The sequence below is a fragment of the Leuciscus leuciscus genome (assembly GCF_965113295.1).
Source record: "Leuciscus leuciscus genome assembly, chromosome: 11".
Lineage (NCBI taxonomy): Eukaryota > Metazoa > Chordata > Actinopteri > Cypriniformes > Leuciscidae > Leuciscus > Leuciscus leuciscus.
This window is the reverse complement of record NC_138735.1, coordinates 32896483-32914395: the sequence shown is the minus strand read 5'-3', so window position 1 is coordinate 32914395 and position 17913 is coordinate 32896483. Positions and strand designations below refer to the sequence as shown.

Here is a 17913-nt window from a genome sequence, read left to right as displayed (position 1 = left end):
TTGTGTTGTGTTGTGTAACACAGGTGTGTAGTGATGCTGCTGAGTTGTGTTGTTGTGTTGTGTAACACAGGTGTGTAGTGATGCTGCTGAGTTGTGTTGTGCTGTGTAACACAGGTGTGTAGTGATGCTGCTGAGTTGTGTTATTGTGTTGTGTAACACAGGTGTGTAGTGATGCTGCTGAGTTGTGTTGTGTTGTGTAACACAGGTGTGTAGTGATGCTGCTGAGTTGTGTTGTTGTGTTGTGTAACACAGGTGTGTAGTGATGCTGCTGAGTTGTGTTGTGTTGTGTAACACAGGTGTGTAGTGATGCTGCTGAGTTGTGTTGTGTAACACAGGTGTGTAGTGATGCTGCTGAGTTGTGTTGTTGTGTTGTGTAACACAGGAGTGTAGTGATGCTGCTGAGTTGTGTTGTGCTGTGTAACACAGGTGTGTAGTGATGCTGCTGAGTTGTGTTGTGTAACACAGGTGTGTAGTGATGCTGCTGAGTTGTGTTGTTGTGTTGTGTAACACAGGTGTGTAGTGATGCTGCTGAGTTGTGTTGTGTAACACAGGTGTGTAGTGATGCTGCTGAGTTGTGTTGTTGTGTTGTGTAACACAGGTGTGTAGTGAGTGATGCTGCTGAGTTGTGTTGTTGTGTTGTGTAACACAGGTGTGTAGTGATGCTGCTGAGTTGTGTTGTGTAACACAGGTGTGTAGTGATGCTGCTGAGTTGTGTTGTGTTGTGTAACACAGGTGTGTAGTGATGCTGCTGAGTTGTGTTGTTGTGTTGTGTAACACAGGTGTGTAGTGATGCTGCTGAGTTGTGTTGTGTTGTGTAACACAGGTGTGTAGTGATGCTGCTGAGTTGTGTTGTTGTGTTGTGTAACACAGGTGTGTAGTGAGTGATGCTGCTGAGTTGTGTTGTTGTGTTGTGTAACACAGGTGTGTAGTGATGCTGCTGAGTTGTGTTGTGTAACACAGGTGTGTAGTGATGCTGCTGAGTTGTGTTGTGTTGTGTAACACAGGTCTGTAGTGATGCTGCTGAGTTGTGTTGTTGTGTTGTGTAACACAGGTGTGTAGTGATGCTGCTGAGTTGTGTTGTGTTGTGTTACACAGGTGTGTAGTGATGCTGCTGAGTTGTGTTGTGTTGTGTAACACAGGTGTGTAGTGATGCTGCTGAGTTGTGTTGTTGTGTTGTGTAACACAGGTGTGTAGTGATGCTGCTGAGTTGTGTTGTTGTGTTGTGTAACACAGGTGTGTAGTGATGCTGCTGAGTTGTGTTGTGTTGTGTAACACAGGTGTGTAGTGATGCTGCTGTGTTGTGTTGTGTTGTGTAACACAGGTGTGTATTGATGCTGCTGAGTTGTGTTGTGTAACACAGGTGTGTATTGATGCTGCTGAGTTGTGTTGTTGTGTTGTGTAACACAGGTGTGTAGTGATGTTGCTGAGTTGTGTTGTTGTGTTGTGTAACACAGGTGTGTAGTGATGCTGCTGAGTTGTGTTGTTGTGTTGTGTAACACAGGTGTGTAGTGATGCTGCTGTGTTGTGTTGTGTTGTGTTGTGTTGTGTTGTGTTGTGTTGTGTAACACAGGTGTGTATTGATGCTGCTGAGTTGTGTTGTGTAACACAGGTGTGTATTGATGCTGCTGAGTTGTGTTGTTGTGTTGTGTAACACAGGTGTGTAGTGATGCTGCTGAGTTGTGTTGTTGTGTTGTGTAACACAGGTGTGTAGTGATGCTGCTGAGTTGTGTTGTTGTGTTGTGTAACACAGGTGTGTAGTGATGCTGCTGAGTTGTGTTGTGTTGTGCTGTGTAACACAGGTGTGTAGTGATGCTGCTGAGTTGTGTTGTTGTGTTGTGTAACACAGGTGTGTAGTGATGCTGCTGAGTTCTGTTGTTGTGGTGTGTAACACAGGTGTGTAGTGATGCTGCTGAGTTGTGTTGTTGTGTTGTGTAACACAGGTGTGTAGTGATGCTGCTGAGTTGTGTTGTTGTGCTGTGTAACACAGGTGTGTAGTGATGCTGCTGAGTTGTGTTGTTGTGCTGTGTAACACAGGTGTGTAGTGATGCTGCTGAGTTGTGTTGTTGTGCTGTGTAACACAGGTGTGTAGTGATGCTGCTGAGTTGTGTTGTTGTGCTGTGTAACACAGGTGTGTAGTGATGCTGCTGAGTTGTGTTGTTGTGTTGTGTAACACAGGTGTGTAGTGATGCTGCTGAGTTGTGTTGTTGTGTTGTGTAACACAGGTGTGTAGTGATGCTGCTGAGTTGGGCCACAGCTGTGATCTCTCGAGGGATGTTTCTCTACGCCGTGACGCAGAGACAGCGTGTCATCGTCTGAAGGAAAGCCCCTTCTCACACTGCCATCACCAGGTCAGATTATATTAATCATATAATAATAATAATTTGTTACATTTATATAGTGTTTTTCTGGGTACTCATTTGTAAAAAATAACAAATTTCAAAATGCTCAAGCAAACCTTCAGCTGCTGTTATTCTGGAAAACAGAAAAATTATACACTTATACACTTGATTTACTTATAAAAACAAAAAAATCTATAGTCATTTTTGCTTATGGTTTAACTGAATCATCGAAGGTCAGAAGCAAGTACATTGGTCAATAAAGTGAGATTAGATGCATACAAATGTATGTTTTATTTAACATATTTAGTTATTGGAGGTTTGCATAGTATTCTGATTCTGCATTTCACTGATTTCATTCATTTTGAGGAATATTGAATATTTTTTTGTGTGCAAGTGAGAGTAAATGCTCACATTTAGTCTAGAATTACAATAACCATCCTTATTTAAAAAAGTAACTCAGATAGTTTGTTGTAAAATTAATGCGTTACTTTACTAGTTACTTGAAAAAGTAATCTGATTACGTAACTTAAGTAACTTGTAATGAGTTACACACAACACTGTTCCTGACTAACATGTGGCCCTTCGCTCAGGTGGATCCCGGCCCGTATATCGACACGTGTCTGTATCTGTACTGCAGTCTGGATGTGAACGAGAGAGAGACGGCGCTGTGCGATACGCTAGCCAGCTACGTGCGCGAGTGTGCGACGCAACACGTCATCATCCGCTGGAGGGCCGCCGGCTTCTGTGGTAATAATCATAGTATTTACTTCCTCCTAAACTGACTTCTCTTGGCGCTAAAAGAATCTCTTGGATAACATTAGAATATAGTTTAAAATATTAGAAAACAAAAGCTAATCATTAAAATAGTAATAATTTTTTTTTTTATATATATATATATATATAGATTTGACTAAATATATTAAAAAATATATTTCTTAAAGTTTTGTGGCATTAAAAAATGACTTTGAAATCCTTAAAGCAGCTGATTTTTTTTTTAAGTTTAATGTTATTATTTTTATACTTTTGTTTTTATGTATTTCAGATCCATGTTTTATGGATACATGGATAAAACATAGTTAAGAATAAATAACGAAAATAGATAAAAATGGATAGGTGAGTGAACATGACAAATATGGCGGTATCTCTCTCAAATAAATAAAAATGAAATTAGATTAAAATAAATAAATAAAAATGAAATTAACATAACGTTTTTTTATTTTTTTATTTAAAATAAATACATAGATTAAAATAAATAAATAAATACAAATTACATTAAAATAAATGAGATTAAAATAAATAAATAAATAAATAAATGATTAAATTAAATAAATACAAATGATGTTAAAATAAATAAAAATGTATTTATATAATAAATAAAAAATAATAAACAAACCTGTCTCTCTCTCTCTCTCTCTCTCTCTCTATATATATATATATATATGTATTTATTATATTTTATTTTTTTATATTTATTTTATTTTGTTTATCATTTTTTTTATTTATATTTATACATGTATATCTATCTATATTTTTATTTTTATTATATTTATATATGTATATTTCTCTCTCTCTCTATGCATGCATAGAAAACACAATAAAGTCGTTGTTGTTGTGTGTCCGTCTGCAGAGCGTGTGTGTCCGCGCGGTCAGGTGTTCTCGGACTGCGTGTCGTCCTGTCCTGCGAGCTGCTCGTCTCCCGGTCCTCCGGCATCGGGTCAGTGTCGGGACGAGTGTGTGGGGGGGTGCGAGTGTCCTCCGGGTCTGGTCCTGCACGCGGGTCAGTGTGTGCGACGGGTCGACTGTCCCTGTTTCCACCGGCGCCGCATGTACAGCGCAGGACAAGCCATCAGACAGAGGTGCAACACATGGTGGGTCCAACAGAGACGACTGGTGAAGACTGACGAAACGACTGGTTCCAGTTTGCATGGATCCACGGAAACGACTAATAATTCTGTATTATGCTGCCGGACAAGTAATTTGGCGATGTTAAAGAAAGAAAGACTACGCACCTGCGCACATACACAGTTAAACCAACAATTATTCAGACTCCAGATAGAATTTTTTATATTTTTTTACTAGTAGTAGTAGTACTTTATTGATCCCAGTTGGGTGCATTAGCAGCAATACATGAAGACAGTAAAGTACTCACAGTACACACAAAACACACTTTACACACATATAATAAATAAACAAATTGCCATCAGCTTGTTTGAAGTTTAAGAAGGACAAAATAGAGTCAAATATAAATAAAAAACGGTCAAACAATGAAAGCAGTAATGAATATTTTATGTCTGATAATGAACTGCATATAAGAACAGCTATATGATGGGTGTAGTGATCTAATTCCTGATTGAATGGTTAATGAGAACTGTAAAATCTCACAGCATTAGGTATAAATGACCTCCTGTTGGTGCAGGACACTGTAGTTCATTTATGTAAGTGAGGAGAGAAAAATAAAGTAAACTGTGACATATTATAGCCCAACATTTTTCATACCAATAAAATTTATAATGATTTGGGACCAAAAATGATTGGGACACTTTGAGCTGATCATGTTTTGCTGAAGTGTTTTTTCTTTAATTGCTAATGCTCTTTTTACACACAGAACAAAATGAAGCATTGCTTGGTGATTGGTTGAGCTAAACTGGTATTATCTAATTGTGTAGTTAAATTTAACAGCTGACAGATATTCAACATAATTCATGTGTGAGACAGTCTAACAGAAGGACGGACAAAACCAGTCAAATATCAACTAGTTCTTGTCATATTTTAGTACCATTTTCTAAACTATAGCGAATAAACTGTGATAATGAGAGAAATGTTGGAAGGTTTCTGAATAATTTTTGGTTTGACTGTATATTCAAACGCACAGATTGATAGACTAAACACATGATATGCATGTTCATGCCGTCACCGGTTTCACAGATTCACATTTTTGAAGTTTACATGGAGATGAGAACGTTTAAAAAAAAATTCAACACTTGCACTTTGGAGCCTGTTTCAAAGTTAGCGTTCTCAAGCTCCAAACACTGGTGTCGTGCGGATGAACGGCCAGAACACATTAAAAGTTTTCTGTTTTTAGTTAGAACGGTGTCGTGTTAGCGCCCCCTTAGTTAAAGGGATAGTTCACCCAAAAATGAAAACTCTGTCAGTAATTACTCACCCTCATGTTGTTCCAACCCTTTTTGCGCACAAAAAGTATTCTCGTGGCTTGATAAACTTAAGGTTGAGCCACTGCAGACACTTGGACTATTTTAACGATGTCTTTACTAACTTTTCTGGGATGGCAGATCTCGATTACAGAGAAGCCTATGGAGGAGTGAGACAGCTCTCAGATTTCATCCAAAATATCTTAATCTGTGTTCTGGAGATGAAGGAAAGTCTGACGGGGTTGGAACAACATGAGGGAGAGTAATTACTGAGTTCTCATTTTTGGGAGAACTAACCCTTTAATAACTAATGATCTTTGCAACGGAAGTGAATCAATCAAAACTAACTTTATCTGGACAATAACTTTATTCTAGAGCTGCTGTAAAGACAAATCTCTGTTACTGTAATCTCCTATTATCAATGTAAAGCTTTCCTGTAGCTCAAACAGTAGAGCGTTGGCGCTTGCAACGCTAAGGTCATGGGTTCGATTCCCAGGGAAAGCAAGAACTGATGAGAACTGATAAGAATGTAAACGTGTGCCTTGAAATGCAATGTATGTTGCTTTGGATAAAAGCGTCTGCCAAATGAGTAAATGTAAATGTGAAGCTGCTTTGAAATGATCTGTATTGGTAAAAGCGCTCTATAAATGAAGCTGACGTGAAGGTTCCTGTTGTGTTCTCACTAGTGTGTGTGGAGCCGGTCAGTGGGAGTGTTCTGCTGAGAGATGTGAAGCTCAGTGCGCTGTGATCGGAGCGATGCACGTCACAACCTTCGACCAGAAGAGGTTCAGCCTTCAAAGCGGAGACTGCCAGTTCACAGCTGTCGAGGTCAGTCACTGAGGAGACCTGGGGTGTGTGTGTGTGGAGGGATTTGAGATCATCTGTATGTGTGTGGAGGAATTTGAGATTGTGTGTGTGTTTGGAGTGATTTGAGATCATCTGTGTGTGTGTGTGGAGTGATTTGAGATCATCTGTGTGTGTGGAGTGATTTGAGATCATCGGTGTGTGTTTGCAGGATTTCGTGGACCAGAAGCTCAGCGTGGGCATCAGTGCAGGACAGTGTTCAGGAGGATCTGCTGGGTGTCTGAGAGAGCTGAGGGTCACTGTGCTGACGACTACACTCACGCTCACTGACTCAGGTCATACATCTCTCTCTTCTTCTGTCCATCCATCCAGCTGTCTCTTTATCCCTCCATTTAATTGTCTCTTCATCCCTCCCTCCGTCCGTCTATCTATCCATCCATCCATCCATCCATCCAATTGTCTCTTCATCCCTCCATCCATCCGTCTATCCAGCTGTCTCTTTTCTCTTCATCCATCCATCCATCCATCCATCCATCCATCCATCCATCCAATTGTCTCTTCATCCCTCCATCCATCCATCTATCCAGCTGTCTCTTTTCTCTTCATCCATCCATCCATCCAAGTGTCTCTTCATCCCTCCATCCATCCGTCTATCCAGCTGTCTCTTTTCTCTTCATCCATCCATCCAAGTGTCTCTTCATCCCTCCATCCATCTGTCTATCCAGCTGTCTCTTTTCTCTTCATCCATCCATCCATCCATCCATCCAATTGTCTCTTCATCCCTCCATCCATCCGTCTATCCAGCTGTCTCTTTTCTCTTCATCCATCCATCCATCCATCCATCCATCCAACCAAGTGTCTCTTCATCCCTCCATCCATCCATCTATCCAGCTGTCTCTTTTCTCTTCATCCATCCATCCATCCGTCTATCCAGCTGTCTCTTTTCTCTTCATCCATCCATCCATCCATCCATCCTGCTCTCTTCATCCATCCATCCATCCATCCAATTGTCTCATCATCAACTGTAAATGGATATTTCATTCATTCTTTCTTTTTTTTCTTTCTTTCTTTCTTTCTTTCTTTCTTTCTTTCTTTCTTTCTTTCTTTCTTTCTTTCTTTCTTTCTTTCTTTCTTTCTTTCTTTCATTCATTCATTCTTTCATTCTATCTTATCTAGATCTAGATTCTTATCTAGATTTATTTATACACAAATGTATATGTATTTTCATTTCACTCTAGTTACTTTTATCTTCCACAAAGCTTTACCATACAATATAAAACAACATTGCCACAACAACATAAAACAGCAAAACAGAAGTCCTCAAGAAGACTGTAAATCTGTCATCTCAGGTTCAGTGCTGGTGAACGGTCAGCGAGAGCTTCTGCCGGTGATCACAGGAGATCTGATGGTCCGAAAGGCTTCCTCGAGTGTTCTGCTGATCCAGGCGTTCGGGGCTCGACTGATGTGGCATCTGGACGGGCCTCTTCTCCTCATCACCCTACAGCCAGGGTTTGCTCATAAGGTACCACAGTAACACACTGATCTCTTCTTCAGTCTTTATTTATTCACAGATTCTAACAATAGAATATGGATTCTAAAGGCCCGTTCACACCAAGGACGATAAAGATATAGTTCTAAAAATCGTTCTCAATATTAAAGGGGTGGTTGATTGTGATTTGACTTTTCTAACTTTAGTTAGAGTGTAATTTTGCTATTTGTGCATAAAAAACATCTGCAAAGTTACGACGCTCAAAGTTCAAACAAAGGGAGATATTTTATAATTGTGACCTCTCTGCATTTATTACAGACATCTCAAATGCACTGGATATCATTTCTAATGAAAGGAAAAACTGTTACATAATGGGTGACTTTAACATTAATATTGAAAATAGTCAGGGAAATATGTTAATCAAAGAATTTACTGACACTATGTATTCCTATAGCTTTAATCCTATGATTTCAGTCGCCACTAGAGTGACTAATACCTCAGCAACTCATATAGATAATATTTTTACTAATGTGTATAACAAGACTATGAAATCCAGTGTCTTGTGCATTGATGTGGCTGATCACTGTCCCATATTTTTGATCACTGTTAACGAGAGTGAAAATTGCCCCCCTTTACAAAACAATTAAATATAGACGAACTTTCCGAATTTTCCAATGTCTGAGGATTTTAACTTTACATCTGTTACCGAGGATGAGATCAGAGATATAATTATCAATTTAAAAGACTGTTCACCAGGACATGATATGATTGACAGTAAAATATTAAAAGCAATTTACCCTGATATCATTAAACCATTACTTTATATTTTTTATCTTTCCCTAGACCAAGGAATTGTGCCTGTAGAGTTGAAAATAGCAAAAATTACACCAGTTTATAAAGAAGATGATCATGCTATTTTTAACAATTATAGACCAATTTCTGTGTAACCAGCCCTGTCCAAAGTTCTTGAAAAACTTGTTTACACAAGATTAATTCAACATCTGGACAAAAATAATATTTTATATGTACACCAGTATGGTTCTAGGAAACAACATTCCACTTACATGGCACTTGTCCATTTTTTGACTGAGATATACAAAGCAAAAGATAGAAAAGAAAACACTATAGGTATTTTTCTGGATCTTTCAAAAGCATTTGATACCATTAACCATTTCATTCTGTTAAAAAAACTTTCATATTATGGTATACGAAACAAGTCACTACTCTGGTTCACCAGTTATCTTTCAGACCGGTATCAAACGGTCAACTGTAATGAGACAGAATCCCCTTCCCCTTCCCCTTCAGTGCGGCTTACCACAGGGCTCCATCTTGGGTCCCTTGTTATTTTTATTATATGTTAACGACCTCCCTAATGTCTCAGATAAACGTCCTAAAATTTTATTTGCAGACGATACAAGTGTATTTTACTCCCATAAAAACCCTGCCATTTTAATAAAAGTAGTTAATGAAGAACTTGACCAATTATCTGCTTGGTTCAAGTCCAACATAAAAAAAAACAAGTTATATATTGTTCGGTATTAAGTCTGACACATTTAAACCTTCAATGAAAATTCAAATTGATAATCTCTCCATTAACAATGTTAGATCTGCTCGTTTCCTCTGCGTTATACTAGATGACTCTTTATCCTGGAAACCTCATATTAGTGCTGTAAGTACAAAAATAGCCAAAGTGGTCGGTATATTAGGAAAAATCCGGCACTTGATTAACAAAAAAGTTGCAGTTATGTTGTATTACTCAATGTTGTGCCCATATATCAATTACTGTAATGTTGCTTGGGCTAGTACCCCCCCAACTAAACTGGAATCTATTTTTCGACTTCAGAAGCGAACTTTAAGAATAATATTTTGTGTAAATCATAGACACCCCTCCCAATCAGTGTTTGCTCAGGCAAGTATTCTTAGTGTTTACCAAGTGAATCAACTTCAAATTGCTTTATTCGTTTATAGCTCTATAAAAAAGTTATTTCCCCAGCACTTTTGTAATATTTTTATTTTTAATAATGAATTTCACCAGTATCCGACTCGTAGTAGTTGTCTTATTAGGCCTCCCTACTGTCGTACGACTCAAACACAGTTTAGTGTATTATACAGAGGGTCAAAGGTATGGAACAGTCTTCCCACATCACTTATTGAGGTTTCTAAAGAACAGTTTAAACAGAGAGTAAAATTGTTGCTACTAGTTGTCTGAATTTTCCATATGGGTTTATGCTCTAAATCCAATTTTAAATTGTTTTATAATATGTTTTCATTTGTTAGATATAATTGTTTCTATGGAGATTGCCACTAATTAAGCCCCTTGAGGGTTTTTCGGCAATTGTCCATCACATTCTTTTTGTGAAACATATAACACTGTTTTTTATGCTTTTGTTGTGAAAATAAAATGAAACAAATCAAATCAAATCAAATTTTATTTTACAACAAACGACTGATAGGGACGACACAAGCTTCCTCCCGGGTTAGTGACATCACTAACCCTAAAATTTACACAAACCCCGCCTCGCAACAAAGGGCTCTATATGTCTCTGCTAAGAACGAGCTGTTGAAGCTCCGCCCCCTGTGCCGGGAGCAGCAGCTCATTTGCATTTAAAGGGCCCACACTCAAAACAATGCATTGTTGCTCACCCTCAAAAAGTGACAACTTTAACATGCTATAAAAAATGATCTGTGTGGTATTTTGAGCTAAAACTTCACATACACACTCTGGGGACATCAGAGACTTATTTTACATCTTGTAAGAAGGGGCATTATTCCACCCCTTTAAAGAATAACAGAGTTCACACCACAGCTATAATGAAAACGATATTGAGAAACGATATCGTTGGGATCACTTCTGGAAAGATTTTTTTTCCAGCTGTTGAACAATAAAACACTGACAGCCAATCAGAATCCATTGTAATTTAAGGGCTCACGCATTTAAAATGGCAGACAACATTGCGGAGAAGTTAATCACCGAGGTGCAGAAAAATCCACCAGTGTTTGACAAGTCAAGCCCCTTTTCAAGAAAATGGATATGGAAAACAATTGTTCATACCCTCTGAATAAACAGTGAGAAGTTTTACCTCAGGTATCCAGTGCTCGTTTCGACAACATTGTCTTGCTTTCTTTGAAGTTGTGGTGAAAAAGACTAGGTGTTGTTTTTATTCCACTATATTGATTGCGTCAGCTAAATTCACGGTTAGATTATTAGATTGATTACACAAGTTTCACTCGAAAACACAGCATGCTGAGGACATCTGCTGGTTAAAGCCGTGTAAATGCAACAAGAACAGCAAAAAACAACATGTTCAATGACGTTGTACACACTTTGAAACCGCAGCACGCAAGAATAAACAGACTGTTATCGTTCGTTGGTGTGGACGCAAATATAGTTATAGTTATAGTTATCGTTATCGTTCTTGGTGTGGACGCAAATATAGTTATCGTTAAAGTTATCTTTATAGTTATCGTTCTCGGTGTGAACGGCCCTTAACAATAGAATTTGGTAGCTGAAGCTAACTCAACTAGCAGGTTGGTCATGTGACCGTTTGTTGTGATGTCAGGTTCGAGGATTGTGTGGCACTCTGACCTGGAGTCAGCATGATGATTTCACCACACCTGAGGGTGACGTCGAGAACAGCGTGTCCTCGTTTGCCGCCAAATTCAGAACGGGTTCCTGCCCTTTGCCCTCAGCGATGACCTCTGACCCCTGCGGGACGTACACCCAGCGGAGACAGTACGCAGAGAGTGTGTGTTCTGTCATTCACAGCTCAGTGTTTCAGGTCAGTGTGCTTTGGGTTACATTTACATTTAGAATAGTATAGAATAGAAAAGGTAAGTGCTTGTATTAATTGGTCAGGTGCTGATGGAAAAGGTGTGTGTCTTGCAGGCGTGTCATGACGTGGTGGACCGAGAGCCGTACATGCGTGTGTGTCTCAGTGAAGTGTGTGGCTGCGATCCGCAGAAGTCGTGCCAATGCATCGTCCTCGCGGCTTACGCCCGTCAGTGTGCCCAGGAGGGGGCGCTGGTCAGCTGGAGGAATCACACATTCTGCTGTAAGAAGCGCTTTAATGTTAAGATGTTACATGTTAATATTATTAGTGCTGGGCAACGATTAATCGCTATTAATCGCATCCCAAATAAAAGTGTGTGTTTACATAATACATGTGTGTGTACTGTGTATAATTATTTTGTATATATAAATACACAAACATATGCATGTATATATTTGAGAAATATTTGCGCATATATATATATATATATATATACTGTATATATATTTATACATAATTTATATTATATATAAATACAAATATTTTATATATAAATAACACTTAAATATATACATGCATGTGTGTTTTCATGTATTATGTAAACACTTTTATTTTGGATGCGATTGATAGCGATTAATCGTTGCACAGCACTAACTATTAAATATGATATTTTAATATTATTTAATATTATTCTGATTATTTGTTATAATTGTTAATATTATGAATAATATTTATTATTTATTAATACATATTAGATATATAAATTATATTATAATATATATTATATCAAATAAAGTGAAATCACACATTCTGCTGTAAGGAACGGTTTAATGTTAAGATTTTACATGTTAATATTAAATATGATATTTGTAATAAAATGTAATATTATTCTGATTATAAATATTATGTATTGTATAAATATTATTATCTGTATTAATCAAAGTGGTTAAGTCAGACATTCTGCTGCTGTAGGAAATTTTTATCTTAAGATGTTAATATTACATGTTAATATTATTTTTGAAATGTGGGTAACACTTTATTTTACAGTGTCAGTGTTACACGTAACATGTAGTTACTGTAGAAATAACCATAAATTATGCATAATTTCATGCAATTAACCCTAAACAAACCCTTATCCTAACCCTAACCCTGTAGTAAGGACATGTAGTAGTACTTGTGTTATTACTCAGTACTTACACTGTAATACTGACAGTGTTAATATTTAAAATAATATTAATATTGTTGTTATATGTTATATATGACAGTCAAAGTGTTGAAATCACACGTTTGGCTGTAAGAAACGGTTTAATCTTAAAATGCAAATAATACATGTTACACGATTACATAATCTATCATATTTGTAATATTTATTATTAATATTATTATAATTATTTAATATAATTATTCATATATTTTAATGTAATATATTATGTAATATATTATTGTAGCATTTTTATAATAATATATAATAAATTATATGTATTATGTGTGTTAAGAAATATGATCTATATTTGTATTATTTATTATTTAATATTATTTAGCACATATATATATATATATATATATATATATATATATATATATGAATTATATATAATACATCTAATGTTATATATATTATTACAAATAATATTCATATTTAATATTATATATGATAGTGTTAAATGTGGCACAAGACATATATGAGAGCTGCTCAAATGCGTTCCCAGAGCCGAGAGAAATGTTGATTATAAATATCAGAAGTAGTGATAGAAGCTCAGGTGTGTGTTCCTCTCCTGCAGCGGTGCGGTGCTCTGGAGGACAGGTGTATCAGGAGTGCGGGCGTCCATGCGGATCGTCCTGTGCCGATCTGTGGAGCGGATGGAGCTGTGAGGGGGACGAGGGCGAAGGGAACTGTGTGCCGGGGTGTCAGTGTCCCGACGGACTGGCACAGGACAGTCAGGGTCAGTGTGTGCCTGTCCACATGTGTCCCTGCACACATGGAGGCCAGATCCATCCCGCGGGAAGCACCAGACAGAAGAACTGCAACAGCTGGTAGGAAAAACACAGCTACCGATTCTCACTCATGAGGGGCGACGTGAAGCTTGTTCTGAAGGGGTTAAAGCTCAGGGTGGTGAAGGGGTTAAAGCTCGGGGCGGTGAGGGGGTTAAAGGTCAGGGTTAAAGGTCAGGGCAGTGAAGGGGTTAAAGCTCAGGGCGGTGAAGGGGTTAAAGCTCAGGGTGGTGAAGGGGTTAAAGCTCAGGGTGGTGAAGGGGTTAAAGCTCGGGGGTGAGGGGGTTAAAGGTCAGGGCAGTGAAGGGGTTAAAGCTCAGGGCGGTGAAGGGGTTAAAGCTCGGGGGTGAAGGGGTTAAAGCTCAGGGTGGTGAAGGGGTTAAAGCTCTGGGGTGAGGGGGTTAAAGGTCAGGGTTAAAGGTCAGGGCAGTGAAGGGGTTAAAGCTCAGGGCGGTGAAGGGTTTAAAGCTCAGGGTGGTGAAGGGGTTAAAGCTCAGGGCGGTGAAGGGGTTAAAGCTCAGGGTGGTGAAGGGGTTAAAGCTCGGGGTGGTGAGGGGGTTAAAGGTCAGGGTTAAAGGCCAGGGCAGTGAAGGGGTTAAGGGGGGGGGGGGGGGATTTATGCATTACAATAAATATATTGTACAAGTATTTATTCCTCATGGTAGTAATATTAGCTTCATTTATGCTGGTTTTTTCCCCCTTTATGCAACATAGAATCGGTCTGTCTGCCCGTCGTCCCCATCAAGGGTTTTATGGTGGTGTTGTGAAAAGCATCATGTCTGTTTTATGGTTCTTTATGGTTTTGGAGGCTGATTTTTATCAGCTGCACTCTGATAACACAGCAAATGTTAATCAGAAAATCACCTTTGTACTCAAACTAATGCATGTACAGTATATGGGACCAAAGAGGAGAGCTAAAAAAATCACTGACTAACAGAAATGTGAAGATTTCGTGATTGTGATCGCAATGTGAAGAGCGATAAACATCTATTTTATATTCCTGCTTACATGTTTATTTATGAAATATATCAGTTGTCTTAAATGAAACATGTTTCTATGATCTGATATTGGAAATAATGTAATTGCATTAATTACCTAGATTTTTACTTTTTCTGAAGACAAAGAGGTTGCTAGGGTGTTCTTTAATGTTGCTAGGCTGTTCTGTGAGGTTGCTAGGCTGTTCTGTGAGGTTGCTAGGGTGTTCTTGGCGGTCAGCGAGTGTGTGAGAGGTGTGAGGTTGCTAGGCTGTTCTGTGAGGTTGCTAGGGTGTTCTTGGTGGTCAGCGAGTGTGTGAGAGGTGTGAGGTTGCTAGGCTGTTCTGTGAGGTTGCTAGGCTGTTCTGTGAGGTTGCTAGGGTGTTCTGTGAGGTTACTAGGGTGTTCTTGGTGGTCAGCGAGTGTGTGAGAGGTGTGAGGTTGCTAAGCTGTTCTGTGAGGTTGCTAGGGTGTTCTTGGCGGTCAGCGAGTGTGTGAGAGGTGTGAGGTTGCTAGGCTGTTCTGTGAGGTTGCTAGGCTGTTCTGTGAGGTTGCTAGGGTGTTCTGTGAGGTTGCTAGGGTGTTCTTGGCGGTCAGCGAGTGTGTGAGAGGTGTGAGGTTGCTAAGCTGTTCTGTGAGGTTGCTAGGGTGTTCTTGGCGGTCAGCGAGTGTGTGAGAGGTGTGAGGTTGCTAGGCTGTTCAGTGAGGTTGCTAGGGTGTTCTTGGCGGTCAGCGAGTGTGTGAGAGGTGTGAGGTTGCTAGGCTGTTCAGTGAGGTTGCTAGGGTGTTCTTGGCGGTCAGCGAGTGTGTGAGAGGTGTGAGATTGCTAGGCTGTTCTGTGAGGTTGCTAGGGTGTTCTTGGCGGTCAGCGAGTGTGTGAGAGGTGTGAGGTTGCTAAGCTGTTCTGTGAGGTTGCTAAGCTGTTCTGTGAGGTTGCTAGGGTGTTCTTGGCGGTCAGCGAGTGTGTGAGAGGTGTGAGGTTGCTAGGCTGTTCTGTGAGGTTGCTAGGGTGTTCTTGGCGGTCAGCGAGTGTGTGAGAGGTGTGAGGTATCTGATGAAGTCACTCTATGACCCACGGGCTCTGTGTCTCGGGATAGGTTGATTTCATTGCATCTCTTGTGCCTCAGATCAGCCGTCGACCCATCGACAGAATCGACTGAATCCTGTGTTCATTTCATTTTTTTAGTTTAGATTCTTGAAGAGACATCTGAGTGACTGAGTCTTACCAATACAAGTGATTGCATTTTACCAATCACACTAAGACTTTTAAAATGATACCAAACATGAAAGGGAAAAAACTATATATTCACAAGATACATCATATGTGATATATAGGCATTCTTTGGTGAACTTTCAGTGACTTGAATCAGGGATGCATAGATAAACGATGTCCTGTACTCTTTCTTTGAGGTCTTCTCTTCACGGGTGCGTTTTATTGTTTTATTGCAGGGTGTTTTGCTCTCAGCTTTTGTCTTAGCAGGAAAGCCAAGTCTAACACGGGTTTATGACGGCTGATATCTAACGTGCTTCTCATCTGGGCTTCATGCTCGGTGTGGTAATGTGGAGTTTGGGTCAGAACGATAATGAAACGCAGATTGAGATTGTACATTTATGATGTGTTTCCTTAAACATCCACATGTGTGTGTTTATGAGTAATGTATTTCTGCATGTGAAACACTTGCTCACAATTCAAATCAATAGATCTGGGGTAAACATGAAGACACTATTCAGTATTGTGTTTGTGGGATCATTTACAAGCAAATCTTTATGGTGTCACACACCTGTTATTAATTAATTCATATATTTATTTAATTGATTCTCTTTATTTATTTTGTGCTTTCCCTGCTAGGACTTGTTTGTGGGATTGTTTCCCAGCAATTCTTTATGGTGTCACAATAGAGGGGTTTTATCTTGATTTATTTGTTTGTTTGTTTGTTTGTTTTGTATTTAAATCTATTCTATCTAGATTTATTTATTTCATCTTTATTTATTTATTTTCTAGATTAATTAATTTTTTATTTATTTATTATATTTAATTATTTATTTATTTTCTATCTAGATTTATTTATTTGATCTTTATTTACTTATTTCTACAATTATTTATTTGATCTTTATTTTTTATGTGTTTAATCATTTATTTATTTTCTAACTATATTTATTTATTTGATCTTTATTTTTTTTATTTCTAGATTTATTTGTATCTTTATTTAGTTATTTCTTGTTTTATGTATTTTATTTTGTTTAGTTATTTTTTTCTAGATTTATTCGTTCATTGTTAAAATTATATTTCATTTATTGATTTATATTTATATTTTATATTCAATTTTATTTTATTTTATTCAATCTAGATGTAGTTATTTTTTATTTATTGATTTATGCATGCCTCTAAAAATCACCAAAACACAGTTGATTCAAACACATGAAGACTTGATGAAGAAGAGTGACTTTAGTGAAGAGATCCTGCAGTATTTTAGATTCACAGATACAGACTCTTGATCTAATGCAGCGACACTCAGACTTTTATAAGTGATCAGATGTGTTAGTGGGGCTGAAGGTTGAGGGTTTATCAGGCTCCAGAGCGACTCTTTAGTGTTTATTTAACTGTCAAACACTCATTATATGTTGACCTTTCTTCTGCCTCTCCTTCTATCCTGAAAGACTCCAACAGTGTGACCTCTGTTTGACCTCTGTTTGACCTCCTAACAAATCAAGTGCACATACTGTATAATAAAAGAACAGACCGCAGAAAGAGATTTATGATGGCTGTGTTGTAAAACAGATTGAAAGCAGATAGAATGAAAGAGAAGAAAACGTGTATTTCTTCAGGCCTTTCCTACAGTTTTCTACAGTCTTTGATAAGCATCACGTTTACTAGTGCTCATACTGTTAGAGATGCGATCAAACCCAGAACATTACGCAATAAAACGTTCTGCAGCTTTTGTGCTCCACTCGTGAATGATTCCTCAAATGTAGTAGAACCTAAACGTATTAATTTCAGTTAGTGGTCTTGTCTAATGTGTGTATTTTGCCTGTGTTTGCAGTGTGTGTGTGCGTGGCGTGTGGAACTGCACGGATCTCTCGTGTCCTGAGGTCCATCAGTGTCCAGGATCTCTGATCTTCTCTCCTCGATCGTGTCTGAGGACGTGCTCCAGCTCTCCTCTGGACGCCTGTACTGAACCCGTCCACGGCTGTGTGTGTCCGGACGGGACTGTGCTGCTGGTGTGTGTCCCTGAAGCGCCATCTGAACACACACACATCATACGGCTTGACATTAGCCAACAGAAATATCTTCTAAGAATGTTATGCTATGAAAACATTGTTTCTTAATGTTCTCTGAACGTTCTAAACGTCCAGTTTTTTAAATGGTTTTCCTGGGTTACACGAACATTCCATTTT

The 17913-nt window shown here is 38.5% G+C and overlaps 1 protein-coding gene across 1 annotated transcript in view; it reads left to right on the top strand.

Moving 5' to 3' along the window:
• sspo (SCO-spondin) overlaps positions 1 to 17913 on the top strand; it is a gene marked incomplete at its 5' end in the record, with an annotated part of 155039 nt that overhangs the window by 16172 nt on the left and 120954 nt on the right. The window contains 10 exon segments of the mRNA XM_082183265.1: positions 2223 to 2348; positions 2930 to 3086; positions 3967 to 4207; positions 6175 to 6316; positions 6504 to 6627; positions 7642 to 7814; positions 11342 to 11560; positions 11668 to 11833; positions 13333 to 13585; positions 17559 to 17736. Coding sequence (XP_082039391.1) covers positions 2223 to 2348; positions 2930 to 3086; positions 3967 to 4207; positions 6175 to 6316; positions 6504 to 6627; positions 7642 to 7814; positions 11342 to 11560; positions 11668 to 11833; positions 13333 to 13585; positions 17559 to 17736 — 1779 coding nt within the window.